Source organism: Pectinophora gossypiella, chromosome 12 (genome assembly GCF_024362695.1).
Source record: "Pectinophora gossypiella chromosome 12, ilPecGoss1.1, whole genome shotgun sequence".
NCBI classification, from domain to species: Eukaryota; Metazoa; Arthropoda; class Insecta; order Lepidoptera; family Gelechiidae; genus Pectinophora; species Pectinophora gossypiella.
In genome coordinates, this window is record NC_065415.1 from 7297516 (window position 1) to 7316832 (window position 19317).

Here is a 19317-nt window from a genome sequence, read left to right on the forward strand (position 1 = left end):
CTACATTTTACTACATTTTTAACTTACATTTCTAATATTTATAGGATTATGTTGAAGTTTAACTGTCTATGATGGATATATATCCACTATCACAAGTTTAAAGAACAAGTTACCACGGGTAAAGTACTTCTTGGGAAAATACTTGAGAACATTTTGTAACTAAAACTAATTAGGTACCACTTACACTGAGTGACATTTTTCCCACATACTCGGCAACAGATTATACTTACTACGTTGTTCATAGTTATGTGGGAATAAATTCGCCTTGACCCAAATGAGTCTCAGTTTTCAAGCCTTTAAAGTTTAAGATATTTTAGGCCAGTTCACTTATATAATCTTGACTATTATCGGTAAAGGAACCTTGATAACGGTTACGATTAAATTACTGTGACAAAAACCTGATAATTTAAAGCTGTTCTCTTGAGATTTTTTAATAACCAATTGCGGCCTATCATTTTTTTGCGCAGAATCCTCAAACCTTCACAGTCGACCGGCATTTTTAATCGCATTAAATTTAAGTTGGTCTGCAGTTTGCTGTTTCGCACCTGCATAGTAGTAGGTGGGTGTTCGCACAAACCGCGTGTGTACGATAGTTTTGAGGCGGATTAGCGTGCAGTGTTGCGTGAAAAGCAGGCTTCACATTGGCAAAGAGCTAGCCCAATTTATGCAACCGAAAATGAGAAAGAACTCGTTTCAATTTACATAAGACGCGCGTGTAGCTTCGAGGGTCACCCGCAGTGTGTCTCTGGGTTTCGATACGACAGCCGCTTTGTTTTCGTAACTATTTTTCGAACACTCGCCGGTCAGTGAACATATCGCAATGTGTTTGAGACAAGTTTTACTTCTAACGGTCGTGGCGCTGGCTGCCTCCTTCGGGGTGTGCGACGCGAAAATTGCGCGTGAGTTTTCTTTATTTAATCTTGTTTTCTAGTTTGTTGACGAGTTCTAGTGATTTGGTAAGTCATTATCATTTTTATTATTTTTGCAATAGGTGAAAGTTCAAGTTAGTAGAAGATTCTAGACGTTAAATTGATATTTTATTTTAAAAATCTCAGAAATCAAATTATTAAAAAACAAATATCTTAAATAGATGTTTGGAAGTTACTCTAAGACGGTTCGTTGATGAAATTAATTACTTAGATGAAGTGTTCATGCAATATACGATACTTTGTGTTAAATTAAAAAAAAACAAATGTCAAGTATGAGATAAAGACTGGCAACAGAAGCATTTTAAGTCGGAGAAACCGACTAATAGTCCGTTTAGCTGTGAATTCATAATTTTAGCATGAATTAACATCCGTGGGCCGACCGGGTGTATCATCCGGGATTTTAATTATCGACCGGTAGCACGGTTAGATACACACACGTGACTCACAGGGTGATTATTATTATTACTAATCCCACTGCTGGGCAAAAGCATCCTTCATGTCTCGTGCATCCTGAGGGGCTAAAAAGGCCACATCGAAGCAATTCGTCTAAAAAAGCAATATTGCTATTTGACATTATGTCGACGTTGCTCATAAACTGCCTATATACGTCCCACTGCTGGGCACAGGCCTCCACTCAATCAACCGGAGGGGGTATGGAGCATACTCCACCACGCTGCTCCACTGCGGGTTGGTGGAGGTGTTTTTTACGGCTAATAGCCGGGACCAACGGCTTAACGTGCCCTCCGAAGAAAGGAATCATCTTACTTTTTCGGATAATCAGGTGATTCAAGCCTGAAAAGTCCTTACCAAACAAAGGACAGTCTCACAAAGTGATTTCGACAATGTCCCCATCGGGAATCAAACCCGGACCTCCAGATCGTGAGCCTAACGCTCTAACCACTAGACCACGGAGGCTGTTTGGCGACGTTGCTCATTTATTCTTAAATGCAAATGTCAAATAGCATAACGTAACTTAAGCTCACGACTATCCCAATTGGGGTAGTTAGAGCTACATCCATCTCATAACGATCTAAGTACTCTCTCCCAGCTTTCTGTTAGGCCAAATAATGGTCGAGTCATCTGTGTAAGTGAAACCTGCAGTTAAGATAAATGAATAACTTATTGGGGCAACTCCGGTACCAGGGATAGAACCGGCGCTCCCAAAAAATATATAATATAGCGTATCAAATAGCAATATTGCTTTTTAAATGAATTGCTTCGATGTGGTCTTCTTAACTTGTCTTCTGGTCTTATGCGTGCTCTATTCAATCTCTCCGATAGGATTTAAAATTCAAGATCATCTTCCACATTCTGTGGGCTCCACTTCTATTACCCATAAGGGCATTTGGTCATTGAGTCTTGTATCGAAAACACCATCTACTATTGATGTAGGTATAATATATTATGTTACCAGGTATAGTACCGTCTACTCTCTGAACCGTCGCGGCGTGCGTTTATGAAACAATTGATGAATGCGGAGGAAGTACGAGGCATGTCAAGATCGAAGCAAATGGCAGTCCATAGGCTCTGCTTACATACGTATACAAACAAACGTACGAAATCCACAATGAGATGGGGAGAGTCACAAGTAATCTGATACGTTTGGCAGCCACTTTTGATACGAAACCCTAATAGCAATAATGCACAGAGAAACAAAATCAAGCACAAAAGTCAATACCACTTGGTTCGGGGTCATCACACGAAAGAAAAAAGATTTTAATTATTTGTTTTTAAAATTAATAATGTCTTTTTTGTGTCTTTCCCTTGGGTAGCTAGGCTTATTACAGAAATATAAAAGATAGAACAAGTGGCTCAAACATCAATAAATAATCAAGCGCAACCACTGTCGCCCAGCCAGCCTTTTAAGGATCACGGGTATTTATTTACAAACGTCTTATAGTATAATATAAGAGTGAAAAAATATACCAAAAACTGCCCACAATTTGTCTGCTGCCGGCATAATATGACGTCTTGAGTACGTACTACGTATCCACTTTCATGACCACGACCTTGACTTACCTTCACATGTTTACCTTCATGCCCTTGTCATATGAAGCAATACTTGCAGTGTTCCTAAAATTATTACCGACATTGCATCAGAAGATACAGTAGGATAAACAATACAATACATTTTAATGCACAAGCGCACAATAAAAATAATAGTTACAAATAGGACAAAAAAGTACAAGCAGCCTTATTGCTAGATAGAAATTTCTTACAAGAAACCTTAGGGTGAAAGAAACTGTAAAACTAACAAATGTATAATTAAAAAAAAAGTTATTACAAAATAAACTTCAGAAAATTTTCAAAAAACGCTAACGACGCGGAGAGTTCGTGGGCTATAATATACTACTTAAACCTCACGCCTATTTCCCACCGGGGTATGCAGAAACTATGGAATTCATCAACCATTTGGTTCGATCCTGACACACTTTCTTTGGAATCCACATTCATCAATCGTTTCATACACGCACGCCAGTTCAGAGTAATAAAATATATTCAGAATTACACTTAACTTAGAAACAGTGCCTGGGCTTAACAAATCTTTTGGGTAGAGACAAGAATGTTTACATAATGTTTAATTATTATACTTCCGTTTCTTTTTCAATAATACCTTACATACATAACATAAACAGCCTATATACGTCCCACTGCTGGGCACAAGCCTCCCCTCAATCAACCGGAGGGGGTAATAAAATCTTGTTTATGTTATGTTTAGGTACAAAAATTTCCTCCTTTATTGATACGAACGAACTCGTATCGTACTAACTACTTCTATTAATAAGTAGTTTTTAAATAAATGACATAAGTAAGTAACTATTTTTTTTTTTTTGTGAACTAATAATATCTATTTATAGACGCTGTTTACGTATTAGATATGAGAGAAAAAGCAATGGAAAAACTCGTTTTCTATTATAGTTTCAAGTAATAACATAGGTATCAAAACTGGAAACATAATTCTTAGTATTCTTAGACCCAACAACTCGTAATCAAACTTGATTAAACGCGTCTTTTTTTCTCTAATCGTGTAATTAAATATTATATGTAAGTTCATTTGTGTATTACTTGTATGAGTTTCTCTTAATTTCTTGTCATTTCCTATAGGGAATTAGCTGTTATTTCTTTTCAGTCAGAATCTCGGTACAGACGCCGCTGGGGTGGTCGGCGAATTCCCTCATTCAGCGCTTATCGCTATCGGGTATCGACCTCCTAGGGTTACTCTTTCAAATTAACCCAACTGCACACCCTCTTGCCTCATATAATTGTAAGTAGCGAGTGAAACCCCTCAGCACTCCCCGTTTGGCCGACCAAGTAGTTAACGCCATCTGTCATGTGAAAAAAATTCGTAAGAAAATTATAAATTAATCTCGTTCAAATAATATCTTCACTTTTATAAAATATTATTTTATTAATATACCTTTATTCCTTTCGCCTTGTATATATGTATGTATTTCGCCTTGTATATGTGTATTATTTTTTTTCCAGTCTAGTCACTCATTATCCTACAAAATAAAGAGTTATTCCAACCATTTCAGGATTCCATTTCCAAAACATTGGCCCAACAAAGGAATCTACTTAAATCATACGTATAATAATGTTATCATAAATTGGCGTCAAGATACGAGTAGTATCCATTATTATTATTAAAAGCAAGACATGAGTAGAAGGGCGTGAGATTTTCACAGGGCCTTTCCACAAGGCCACAAGGGCAAGGGAAATAATTATATGATTACAACAATAAATCTTGTGTGTTCAATGCAAAGTTTCTAAATGCCTATAATCAGAACTTAAACAAGGTTAAGTTTAATGAATTTAAATACTACTTGTATTTGTGGAGTTCATTTTGTAAAACATAATAATTTTAGGGTTTTTTTTAATATCCGGTTTATCTGGCAGTATGGATGTTTTTCCGGTGGTAGGTACATCAAAGTTACCTAATACCACAGATTAAGAAATAAAAAAAAGCATTTGATATTTTTTAATCTCACACAAACACAGGCTCCTTATCTATCCGGACATTTCATAAAACTTAACAGACCATGGTGTCTTTTCTGTTCTGACGGATTATACAGAATGATATCGTAACGAAAACTTTGAGGGATAGTTCAGACCATGATTCTGAGTTGATAGCAAGTGGAATTTCTGTCGCAAAAGTATGGAACTGAAAATAATTTAAAAAATCACAAAAAAAATTATGAATTTTCCTACAAGAAAATCCACTCAGGATCTTGGTCTGAATCATCTCCCTCAGTGTTTGTTACGATGTCACTAACACCCTATCTAGGCACTTATGTATGTACATGTATGTACCTGTATACGCGATGGGATGATCACCAGGGTCTGCACGCCAACCGTACCACGCGAATTATATCGAGGGATTCCACCAATAGACGCAGCGAATGTTATCTACGTAGATAAACATTGGCGCGCGTCGCGGTTGTCATGCAGACCCTGTAGGTATCAAAAGTTGTCTTCTTACTTACGCTTCTATACCCTCCTATAGGGATTTCTGGCGTAAGTTAACCTATGTTTACATACATGTATGTGTTACACGTGAAATACCTTATAATTTTTCTTGAATAACATTAATACTTTGTCGATTTTTTCGTAATATTATGAGAGCGTCTCTAGTATTGAAGTGAAGCTCATTGCCATGTGCAGTGGAGCCATTGTGTGTAATAAAGTGGCGATACAACACAGATAGACATGAGTTACGTGTTTCCGTGCGTTGCACGATTGTAACCATCGGGATTGACTGTACCATTAAGGGGATGCTCTTCGTTTTGTGATACATTCACCCTCACGCTTTTATTTTCCTCTTACTTGAAATAAATAAATAATAAATTGCATTCCCGATTAGGGTACCAAAACAGAGTTTTATAGAAATGAAAATAAAACTATAAATTTTAGTAGGTGTTATTATCCCAACTTTGGAGGAGTCATTTTTTAATAATGAACACTATGATACCTTGAACAATAGACGCAGCGTGATTACTTTAAATTGGTAGGTGCCTACTTATATTTCAACAATTGTCTAATGTTTAATTTGGTCATTGAAATAAAATTTAAACCTAGATAAAATGTTATTATTTCATCTGAAATATATACTATAATAACTTCTTCATTTAATAATACAGTTACATGAACTTAATCTTATCATGTAATTTTATTGTGATGAAAACCAGTGTCAAGTTCAACGCTACAAGTTTTAATTAATTTAATATTCGTCGAAGGTTACAACTGATATATTTATTTATATTATTCATTTGCAATATTTTTTTTATATTTTTAGGTCGTGAATGTTGTACACTCTCCATATTTGGCTTAAGTAATGGGCCAAGGTTTTAAGTTGATTAGCCGTTTATTTTACAAAATATTACTTTAAAGCAAATTAAATTATACATACCTATACATAAAGTTGTGCAAAGGTTACCGGAATCAGACAATCCCATACTTAGGCCGGATATATGCTAAAAAACCATATATGTTTTAATTGCTACTTTGCATTTATAACAGCCCAATTATTTTGAACTGGTTTCATAAACAACTAAATAAATACTGGGGTTATACGAGGCGAAACTAAACGTTACTCTATTCAATTTTTTTTGAATCGGTCATATGTCTAACCCGTGTAAGTAAAGGTAATTAATATAATACAGGTATTTATTGAGAATGGACTGTATGTATATATATTATAATTTATTTCTACAAAGTAACGGGTCTTACACGTACCCGTAAATGAATTAAAATATTATACCCTTTTAATTTATATATTATATACAGGGTGTTAGTGACGTCGTAACGAAAACTTTGATGGATGATTGAGACCATGATTCTGAGATGATATGAAGTGGAATTTTCCGTCGCAAAAGTATGGAACAGAAATAATAAAAGGAATAACAAAATTTTTCTTGAATTTTCCGACTGAAAATTCCACTTGATATCAACTCAGAGTCATGGTCTGAATTATCCCCCTCAGTATTCGTTACGGTATCACTAACACCCATACCTACTTGTATGGGTACAGTATGTACTTGTGCGGGGTGTAAGTGACATCGTAACGAATACTGAGGGGGATGAAACAGCTGATTATTCTGAGTTAATATCAAGTGGAATTTTTCATCGCAAAAGTATAGAATTGAAAATAATTTTAAAAAACTAAAAAAAAATCATGAATTTAGCGACGGAAAATTCCACTTGATATCAACTCAGAATCATGGTCTGAATCATCCCCCTCAGTATTCGTTACGATATCACTAACACGCTGTATATATTTTTATTATTACTTGACATTGCACATTTTTCATAAAATATTTTTTTTTTTTCATAAAGCATAACAGGCTAATAAATTGGTAGGTAGTAGTTTATTTATTTTAAATGTATTTTTATTTTTGAAGAAGTGCATAATAAATATACAAACACATGAGACCACGAAATGATAACAGTTTATCGCCTTAACAAATCGCGTGCATTAATAGCGAAATAGCCTCAGTAATCTTGCTCAACCCACAGTGGGTATATACTGTTACTAAACTCTATGATACAGCAAATATATTGTGTCATAGTATTTGTTTCAATTTGCATTTTTATTATTTTTATATCATATATATTTTTTAATTCCGTCTGCTAAGTAGGTACCTAATATCCCTTGCAATATCAAGATAATTGAACAATCAATAACATTCAAATCATAGGATTTTACCTAAAGGTGTATAATATAATATAAGATTTTAAACTAGTAGTCATTATCATCATATTCTGTAATTTAATAATAAAATTGGTAAGTTATTGCACAAATATTATAAAAATCTGAGATTGCTTGCTTGTCATCTGTTTTATTTATTTTTTTCTATTCATTTTTTTAATTATAGTAATTATGTACCGGTTTGCGTACAAGCTATACATAATGTATATGTAATATGATATGAAACAATTGACTTTTTTCATTAGGTATTTCATGATATGTGTCTTCCAGCAACTTCTATTCTTATTATCGATCTCACTCGATATTCTAGTCAAATAATATCCGACTTCCAATATAGGTAAGTAAGGCTACAGTATGAATAAATAAAGAAGTTATTAATATTAACATTCTACCTAGTATTTAGTGTAGGAGGTACCTGCATATCTCACTTGCTGTATATGTACAACTAAATATAATATTTAGAGCAGCTCGGTGGCGCAGCGGTTAACGCGCTCGGTCTGCGATTGTTGAAGTAAAGCAACTTTCGCAAAGGCCTCCGTGCTTCGGAAGGCACGTTAAGCCGTTGGTCCCGGCTGCATTAGCAGTCGTTAATAACCATCAATCCGCACTGGGCCCGCGTGATGGTTTAAGGCCCGATCTCCCTATCCATCCATAGGGAAGGCCCGTGCCCCAGCAGTGGGGACGTTAATGGGCTGATGATGATCAATATTTTTAGACTAGAGTATTATTCGTATGTATACATCCTATAAAGAATTATTGATTATTTTCTTGGATTTCTGCCCGATTACTGGCGGTGGTCGTTCACCGACTAGATGGACTGATCAAGTGAAAGACTCGTCGTCATCCAAGTTCTACACAGTAGTAAGGGAAGCGCTGGACAGGAATCGGAGGCAGATCATACGCTCCAGGTGCAAGCCTGATGCTGACCACGATCCTCGGATATGAGGGACCGACCAAGAGAGAGAGAGACTGGCAGTAGGCTCGCCTCCTGTTACATGGAACTGATGGTGGGGATGGGTGCACTATACATCTCTGCCTACCCCTTCGAGGATACAGGCTATTGCTATGTTGTCATAGAAAATGTACATTATTTTGATTGATTAGGTACAAACTATTATTTTGACTAAACTTAAGAGAGCTTTGACCACTCGCTGGTTGGACGATAAATGAGGGTCATTGACCTTATATACTAGACTGCTCGGTTGACATTGACTCAAAAGGCAGTGGAACGTTCAGTACTCGGATACTGTTTCCTCAACAGGACATAAAACTTGATTCACGCCAACGCACAATAGTAACCGACTTCGTCAAGCTGAAATTATAAATAAATAAAATAAAAAGATTTATTTCGAACATGACCCATAGAGGTTAGTAACAAACAAACAATAAACAACTTAATCTAGTGTTCTCTCGTGTGGGTTGAGCGGTGGATTACCAGCCTCATCAACCCTGGTGTCAGGATTACTATTGAGCCGCTAAAGCCCCCTGACATGACTCAGGTAACGACTACTTATTTACGGGAATAACGGCTTAACGTGCCTTCCCAAGCACGGATCATCTTACTTTTTGGACAATCAGGTGATCAAATAATATAAAAAATAATATAAATTGAGTAAAGAAACGAAAAACGCCTTCTTTATTTGGGTTATATACATTTAAATATTAATACGATGAAAACACATGAAATCGCAATCATAATAAAACGCAAATTTGGGTTTGAGGTCAATTTAGGAATTATAATTTGAATGGTTTCATTTTATCAGATCTAAATGATGATGAATGATTGCACAGTAGGTGCACTAGACATATACATACTCATTGCAGAATGTGTCCGTTCTCTTAAATGAGAGTGAAGCAATGCACACATAGAATTCTAGTCGCGACAAGTCTTGCGTCAAGAAGCTAGTAGTCGTTCGCATGCAAAGGTGTCCTGACGGGTAGAACATTCTGGAAATAATCGTTTTTAAGAAATGTTTTTTCTTTTGTAATATTATGGTGTAATAAGTTACATGGAGCTATACCTAATGAGGAGTGAGTGTATATACTATACACCACTGCCTCTAATAGTTAACCGGGGGTTACTACTTACTGATGTAAGTAGTCGTTACATGAGTCATGTCAGGGGCCTTTGGCGGTTCAATAATAACCCCGACACCAGGGTTAATGAGGTTGGTAATCGACCTCACAACCCACACGATAGTAGTAGTACATTTTATATTGACAATTATAAACACTAAACTATAACCTAAAATGTGAGGTGAACAAGTTTTAAAGTAACCAACCTATGTAAAAGGAAAAGACATTTGCAGGCATTTGTACACTTCACGTTATCACTGGTCCGCCAAAAGATTTTCATCAGGCCATTCATATTCCAGTACCTAGCTGAGGTGCGGTAGCAATATACTGATACTGTAATGTTATTAAGGCACCGAACTTTTAAGGGCCCGAGATATAGCGCTATTGAGATCTAGGACACCATGGTGACGCTTCTTAGTAGCGCCACTTACTAACTGCATACATTTTGGTGTCAACGCGACCGTGTTGTAGTGAAATAAGTATTCTACTAGTTCAAATTTCAGGTAGGTATTAAATATTGCCAAATCTGAAAGTTCCAGCTGCGCGCGTTCTGTTATTCCATTGTCCGGAGTGTCTAGCCAGGTTGTTAATGATCCTATTTCTACACTCGCCTCGCAGTTGCGCATCATCCTTGACGCTAGGTGTTCAATTAATTTGGTCGATTTATACATTAGCGATTGTAACCATATAAACATTTGTAACCTTGCTAGATTTACACCATTCCTGCTCGCTTCCACCAACGTCGTCGTCTACACGAGCTCTGGCGAAGCCTCCTCACCCCATTTGGAAAAATATAACAATTTATTTAATTTTTTCAAAATTTATAATCAAAATTTTGAATGATAATAAATTGTATTCATTTAATTTATTAGATGTAGATATGTAATCTGGAATAAATTAATTTATTATTATTATTATAAGTGTTGATATTAACTTGCAACCTTTCTCCATTCCAGCTGACTTCATACACCCTTGCAACACAACAGAAAAGGCTTGCCTCATCAAAGCTACGAGAGATGCTATCCCGGACTTCTCGAAAGGTCTTCCTGAGCTGGGAGTGCCTTCACTGGACCCCTTCATCATTGACGAGCTCCCCATACAACTGCCAGGAGTCAAGGTCACCTTTCTGGAGGGAAAAGTCACCGGGCTGAGAAAATGCGAAGTTTTGAATGTCGAGTAAGTTTCTATGAATCATTTGCATATATCATAGACATTTGAGATACGTCATTACGTAGTATAAAAACGGTGGACTTGTCTCCATAACATTTTAAGCACCTAAAACAAAAGCCAAGTTTATCAATAAGACAACCCACACCACACACCACCACATTTCCGACTCTATTTTTATTCTTTTTTTTATTACTTCCTTATTTTTTCATATAATTATTATTTCGTCACTCGTCTGCTTAGTTTTGCTAATTATGTATATCTATACCCAGACATGCAAATACCTTCACATTAAATTTCTGGGAATATTAACAATAGAGCAAAAACCTATTTGCGCAAACCGACGAAATACTTATACCTACCCGCGAAAATTATAGGAAACTAAAAAAAAATAACATTGTTTCTAAATGCTCAAACAATAGGTACAACATGATTTTCTGCAAATGCTCTTTACGAGAACGTAAATCTCGGTGTGAGTTATTTTTATTAATAATATCTAGGACTTTAATTACGATAAAAAGAGCTCTTGATTTAATTATCAAGAGTTGAGAGCCGTCAACGCTCTTCATTTGTTTTGTCAAGTAGTAAATACCATTTGAGGCACATCTGCAATTTAAAAATTAGGTTCCAGTATTTTTTTAACTACGTATATTTTAACGAAGTTACAGCATGACACTTAATAAAATGATACATCTTTTCTTTTTGGAAAAGGGCACAACAGGCAAACCGGTTTGATATTTAAACAATACTTATTTTACTGTCGGGGTCTCAGAAGACATAAACCACGGTGTCAAGGACTTAGAGGCTTACATAATTTTTACAATGTTTAAAAAGTAAAATATGTCCCTACTTTTTACATAGGTAGACATAGAATCACGCGTATTTTTTAATGAAGTATTCACACACCACGGGTGACCGAGACACGCCTCTGTTTTTTTACTCTTATCTAAATCCTGAGCTACTTCATCAGTTAAAACAAAAAAAGAACATCCATTTTTTTACATTCGTATTTTTTTAGCTCAGCACTATTATCGTACATTTACGTATATCTCGTAGCTTTTATTACTCATTTAAAGTTACATAAATAATACTAAATTGGCAACACATAACCTTGTGGTAGAAGAATGACACGATGATACACCTCGTCTATGTAATTATTCGTTTATTCAACCTTTGTATAACCTGCATTTAAAAGTACAAAGAAGTATAAATATATGTCTTTGAAACTAGAATCTATATAAATAAATCAATACGAGTATATAATCACGATTTGACCGAATAACATTACGAGTGATTGGTAAAGATAAGATATAAGTTCGAAGGAAAAACCAGCCCAATACAGGTTAGGTCACATAGCTACCTCCGAAAATGCATTTCTTGGGAATGTAGGTTTCCTCACGATGCTTTGCTTCAGCGCTGAGCACGTGATAATAATTTATGATCCAAACATGATGAATTCGAAAACAAATTCGAAAATATGTTGGGTTTCAAACTTGCGACCTCAAAATGAGGGGCAAGCGTACTACCAACAGGGCTACCACTGCTCGAAAATAAATAACCATACTTATCTAAGTTAAACTTCATACATTTCTCACGGTATATAGTTTTACGAAATCATTGTTTACGTGTTGTAGCCGCATTTGAGGTAATGCACGAGTCAAGGATAAAATTATATTGACCATTGTTACAAACCAGCTGCATAGGTACCTTAGTTGAGTAACTTAGGCCAGGCGCGCACTACGAGTTTTTCGCCGCGCGGCACAAAAGAGCAGCGGCAAAATGTCGCACTGTAATACTGCGCCGCTGCGGTGGCTCTGCCGTCAAATGCGCGCAATACACTTTAAAACTGTTTGGTACAGTATTACAGTGCGACATTATGCCGCTGCTTTTTCCTGCCGCGCGGCGAACCTCGTAGTGCGCGCCTGGCTTTATGCTACCATATTGCTCTAAAGGCGACTTTCCTTCAACTAGGCACTATGAGCGAGAATATACCTAAACAATGCAATAGCTACTATTTACTGTAGATACGTCTTCGAGTATAGAGCATAATATTCTACTACTCTATGCCATTGCGGATTGGTCTCTCTAGCGTTATCCCTTTTTTGACAGAGTCCACTCACCTAAAGAAATGAAAGAGAAATACAACAGAAGTTTGTATATTATTTATTAATTAAAAATATGTGACAAGTGTCGTCAGTCAAGCTAATGTTTTCTGAAAAGCTGACCATCTGATTTTACTGAGCATTTTCTACCCCTGCATATTACCTAAACTTTTGAGCCCTATTATCATCGTCGACAGATGTTATGTCACATCAAATTCGTTGCAACAAAGTGTATCAAACTTGAACCTAAAGTAACATTCATTTTATCTACCTATTTATAGTTCAAACAAAACAAGTATCAAAAAAAACAAATCACACTTACCTAATCACAATTAAATTATTTAGCGCTTACTAAAATGGGTTTGAAAAAAAAATACTTCTTTTTGTGGAGATTCACAAATTGATATCCTGTCATTGACATGAGTTGTTATTACAATACAAGGACGGAACAAATGGGGTCACGACTTCTTTACCCTTGTTTACAATTATTAGTAGGTACTGAAAGAATTACCGAAAAATAAAAAGTATTTTACTTTTCTTTTTATTAAAAATTAGTTTCCTAATTAAATAATAAATGAAAAATGTATCGTCCATCGCATCCTATCTTGCACAAGTTCTGGAAAATAAAATGCTAGGCTGCAGACTACATTATACCCACTGTAAATAACTTCCTAAGTTCGACAAAAGCTGGTCCCACATTAAATTATAGTCTTTTAAATAGTCTCCTAGTCTACTAGCGCCTCTCTTTATCCTAAAAATAATAATGGTATCTAAATCTCTGTTGACATAAAAACTATGAAATAGAAGAGCGGAGGCATTTGCTCAGCAGTGGGACACGATAGGCTAGGAGAAACTGTGTTTGATCCATAATTCGTAATTTGCAACTGTAATTGCAATATTATCTATAACTGTATCTAATTTATGAACAGTAAAAATCTTTATCTTTTATCTTTATATATTTAAAATCTATCATAGTCGTCCTATTCATTGCCATTCGATTATCTTATTTCAGGGCTTCACACATCACTAATTTAAGAGCCACGCTCTTGTCGGTATAGCATTCTGAATGCTACTTTATATGGCAAAATAGGGCTGTGGTTTCCCTCTTGCCTCTTGACTCTCTGCCCCCTCTCTCTTAGCTCTCTTGCCTTGCTTTCAGGGCTTACGTGGAGAAAAATATCTTCCTACTTGAGGTGAAGTGCAACATCACAATCAAAGGAAAATACACGGCGGTTGGCAGGCTACTGTTGTTCCCGATCAACGGAGAAGGAGACTCCAAGATTAAAATCAGTAAATATTATTTTATTTTTGACCTGATTTATAAAATATTTTACAATAGATTTCTCGTCTTAGCCGAACATTACCGACAAAACCGAAAGGTCTCTTTGTAATCACAAAATACCATTGTAGGACTCTTACCAAAATTTTACCATGAGCCATGTCCAGGGTTGATGAGTAAAAGTAAAAATAATAAGTAGTAAAATATATATTTTCTTATAAACACCAATTACTACTACTACTTACGATATACCACCTTAGATACACGAGCTCTGTCACGGAAATACTATCGCAAAATTGATTAATTAATTATCAGTGTTATAGTTAATGATATAGCCAAACTAACAGAATGTATTTTCCCGAACGTTGCTTCTGATAATACATTTATAGACAAGCTTAACGCTACCATCATTACGATGATAGACTAATGGTCGAAAGGCTGATCACCTAGCACCATACAGTTCATCAAAAAAATGTAAGTAATGTAAAAAAACAAGACGATAATAATAATGACTAAGACAGTGATAGTTTAGACGGGATAGAGCAACCAAACTCAAAAATATATTTATTCACTAGGTAACATAGTTACCATTTGAATCCGCAATTTTTACATAAATATATTTTTTGTCGAACATCTCATCGGCCAAAAAATATTGTAGACCTAAAATGACTTTGGGAAAGTATATAAAATACGAAATATTGACCAATTTGAACTTGACACTCAAGTTAAGCCGGTTTTGTATTAATCTATATATAGAATCCAGATATTTATAAATCTCGAGTTTTAATTTCGTAAAAATATTGTCCATGACCCAAAATATTAGGAAGTGCCATTGAGCGTTGAACCAAATTAAAATTATGTAAATATTTTGTGACTTGAATTTAGAGTAAGACACTCTTAATATAAATGGAAGATGCTTACTTCGTAGCCTTGCACATAAAGTTAGCTACCATACTTTGAAATAGTAAAGAGGCTGCTATTACAAGTGTGACGTACAATAAATATATATACCTATACTCAATAGGTTTGATAATAGTCAACAATGTACTATCATTTATATTGTAATTGCCTAGCATTCAAAAGAAAGATAGCCGTAAAAACTCCCAGTGTTACAATATTAGTTTCCTACCACTCATTGCGTCAATTTGTTTATTAGAATAATCTGCTTCTTTCGCTATATTTTATATAGTTTTCATTATTTTTTGTAATTGTCTTTTATGTTGTGTTGAAGTGCAATAAAATGTTTTGCGTTGTGTTTTCAAACAATAATATTTTTATTATAATTTCAGCGAATTCCGTCATCAAGTTGAACATCAAAACGAAATATTTCAAGGACGCAGAAGGCCGTGATCACTTCGGTATCAAGAACTACAGATACACCTTCGACTATGGAGAGAAGATCCACTACGTCATCTCTAACCTCTTCAAAGGCAATGCTGAATTAAGTGAGTATCATTTTACCAACATTTTATATATTTTACTTGTTAATAATATAATTATCATGAACCGTTACCTCCCGTGCGTATGACTTCAAATCTGTCAGTATTATACTCAAAATTAGTGAGTGAGTAAGAAGCTCAATCAAGGTTTTCTTATATCTTACAACAGCATATTTGATATCGACAGATTTTATCCCTGACATTTTGATGCCTTCTAATATTTCTTAGTTATATCCACAACATAATTGATAAATTCCATTATGTAAATGTGCCGAGGTAATCGTTTGTTTATCATACCTGTCCTGATCCTGAACTGTATGGGTTAGATGTCAATCTAGATTATTATTTACATACGTTCAAGCTAACTTGACCTAAAGTCAAGATCAGACACATATTGCAGTGGTCCGATTGTCCAATTATTGCGTAACACGGAAAATACGAAGAAAAAAAATTAAAAGCAAAGGAAACAATTTAAAAAAAAACAAGACTACTGGCTAATTAAGTACAAGAATACAGCAAAATTCTTGTTACGATTAGGTAATGATGAATATATTCTAGCACACGCTGATAACAAATTGAAGATTATAAATATTATGAAGCTAATACAGTTTAATATATTAATATAAACTATAAAATTGTATTTAATTTAAAAATGATTTTTTTTTAGGTAACACCGTTCTACAATTCTTAAACGAAAACTGGAGAGCTGTGACAGAAGAATTCGGCAAACCAGTCGTCGACTACGCTATGAACGTAACGATTGAAACAGCAAAGAAATTCTTCGACGCAGTACCATATGACGAGCTACTCTACGTACCTATTCCTAAGTACTAGCTTATAGTTCTAGTGTAATCAATAAAGTACCTCAAATCACACATGTTGGCTTGCCTACCGAGAGAACTGTTAATACAAATATTTGTATTAAACTGAATACTGTTATAGAAAAATGAACGTTCAAATGTAGGAAGAATATTTTTTCAAAAACGTCGAAATTTTATTTAAAAATATCATAAATTTATATATTTGTTACTGTATCCTAATTTAATGGTAATTTTATGAAAATGGTGAAGATAAGAAAATACAGCAAAATCTAAAATTCATTCGTAAAGGATAAGTAAAATATTTGTAAAGTTAATAAAATATCAGATATTGTTCCAAGTTATAGAATGTCGAATCCTTTATCCGTAAGTAGGTATAACTTTTCCAGTAGGATAACTAAACTAATCTTCTGGATCAGAATCGATGCAGACGGACTGTACGGTGAACATAACTTATAAATTGCTATGGCAACGTCTAGCGCGGATGTGCCGGTCTGGTAACGTAGTTCTATAGGAATTAATACAAAACAAGAAATGAGATGGTCCAGTCGCTGAGATTCTGATCCAGGGAATGTGTATGTTTAAATTCCTCTGAAAACTTTCTTAAATTGCATCACGAGAATGCAAATTGTTGACCTTTGTTATTTGTTACAATGAAACAAGCAAAGACACCCTTGGTAGGCAAAGAACATGTTTGTAATCATTCAGTTACCATAGTTCTAAGGTAAATATTCCATAAATTAAAGAGGATATTATTAAATAGTCTGTAAGAACAATTATTGGTTATAAGGACAATCATAATTTAAGGATACATACTTTTTAATAAGCAAGAAATACTGTTGGTTGCTTTATAACTTCTGAAAGTTATAATTTGCTTATAATATAATGTGATACTTCTATAAACACATTGAGCAAGAAGATGTACTGGTACAATTAGAAGGAGAAATAAATACATTTCATTACTTTTAAACCTTCATTAACCCATCCTGGCCATCCTAGCTACCTACTATTCGTGAATATTTTCTGATCTTTTGTAGTGTGAGTATAAGTTTAAAACTTAGAAACTGGACATTTACTAATTAAGAAAATGCAGAAACGCCTCAAAAAAACCAGGCTACGTTTGGTGGGAGAAAAACTCCAAGCTCTGGGCATATCATGAGAGCTAGCTTCTGATCTATTAAAAGACCGAGTTGTTCGTTCCCTACTTCCTAACAGGGTTAACAAAATAAAACATACGTAACATAAACAGTTAGCATATATACGAGTACTTCACCCTGCTGGGCACAGCCCTCGCTTCAAACAACCGGTGGTAAGCATACTCCACGCTACTCCAAAGGAGAAGACATAAAAATCGGTTACACAAATTATATGACAGATACAATCCACATAAATACCTCTTACTGTTGGGCACAGATCTGCGTGAAAGGAACCAGCTTGTGTCCTAGACCTAAAAACTATTTTTGTCAGTATCTAGGTAAGTAAGCACCTACAATAGATTACCAATTATAGTTATTATCGAACGCATAGCAGGTAGGTCAATTGCACTCTAAGATTATTAGTGATTAGTGATCCGTAGTGTTTATTAGCAGAATTTTAATTAAAAGTAATGCCTTGCACAAGTGCCTGTGAAAAGTTATATAGCAAATCTTTCAATCGATGTATTGCTATAAGCAATATATTTTTCTAAATTAGCCCTTATTCACGCTCAAACGCATGCATTACGAAATATTTTAGAAAACCAATAATTTTTATGACAATTATACCTTAAATTAAACAGATCTGCTTATCTGATAGTATATTTATAAGCATTTAGAGCAAAATACACAACATTTTACTTAATTCTGACATAACTAAGCATAGAGAACTACTATTTATGCCCTTCAGCGATTATTAAGTACAAAAATAGAGAAGGGCTACTATAAATAATATGTTACAAGTGTGTTGAGAAACTTTTTGACATTGAATGTTTATAAGCATGGGCAAAATTTGTAGAGCAGAAACCAGCTATCAAAATTACGATTAAATTAGCATGTTGGCCGGGCATTTCACAATCTCCATAGATAATTTTAGTTTTTTTTTACCTTGAGGCATCGTCACCTATTTGTCTAAAATATAGACCTAACTTAAACTAGACGGAAATTTCCACTTGATATTAACTCAGAATCATGAGCTGAATCCCCCCCTCAATTTTAAATACGATGTAACTAACACCTTGTATACAGTATATCCCGTATTAAATATTATAAAATTAAACGAAACATGTTGGAAGCTTGGGTCATAACTAACTCGAAAAACAAAACTTGACTTTTATAAAAAGTATTTGGATTCATGTGAAAAAATAAAAAAAATAATACCTCATGACAGTTTTTTTTACAAGCGATATCTACAAATCTGCTCCAATTATTGTTATATATGTAGCTAAACTATTACTTAATTAAATTACCTACCCTATGGATAATTATATTTTCTAAACCTCTATAACACTACAATTTTAAGCAAGTGTGCTAATTCACTACGGTACATATTTTTTATCACCACGGATACTCCTAAGATGAAATTAAAATTAGGTAAAAAAATTAAGGGATATAATTAAGGGATTAAGGGATATAAGTAGGTACTTACCTTTTATTTTCAAAATCCGCTTAATGCATATAGACCACCATACAGGACTCAAAACATTTAGCTTAGAACCGAAATTGGAGCAAATTTGTAGCAATCCCATGAAAAATATTGTCACGAGGCGGTTAACGGTATTTATAAACGGCATTGAAGATGTATCTTTACAAAGGATATCATCGGAA

The 19317-nt window shown here is 34.8% G+C and overlaps 1 protein-coding gene across 1 annotated transcript; it reads left to right on the top strand.

The window, feature by feature from the left end:
- The first annotated feature begins 550 nt into the window (after positions 1-550).
- LOC126371105 (circadian clock-controlled protein daywake-like) lies at positions 551-17480 on the top strand. Its single transcript, XM_050016314.1, has 5 exons — positions 551-899; positions 10668-10887; positions 14140-14270; positions 15549-15704; positions 16366-17480. Exons 1-5 carry the CDS (start codon positions 821-823, stop codon positions 16530-16532), a joined length of 753 nt encoding a protein of 250 aa, XP_049872271.1. The 5' UTR covers positions 551-820; the 3' UTR covers positions 16533-17480.
- The last annotated feature ends 1837 nt before the right edge of the window (positions 17481-19317 follow it).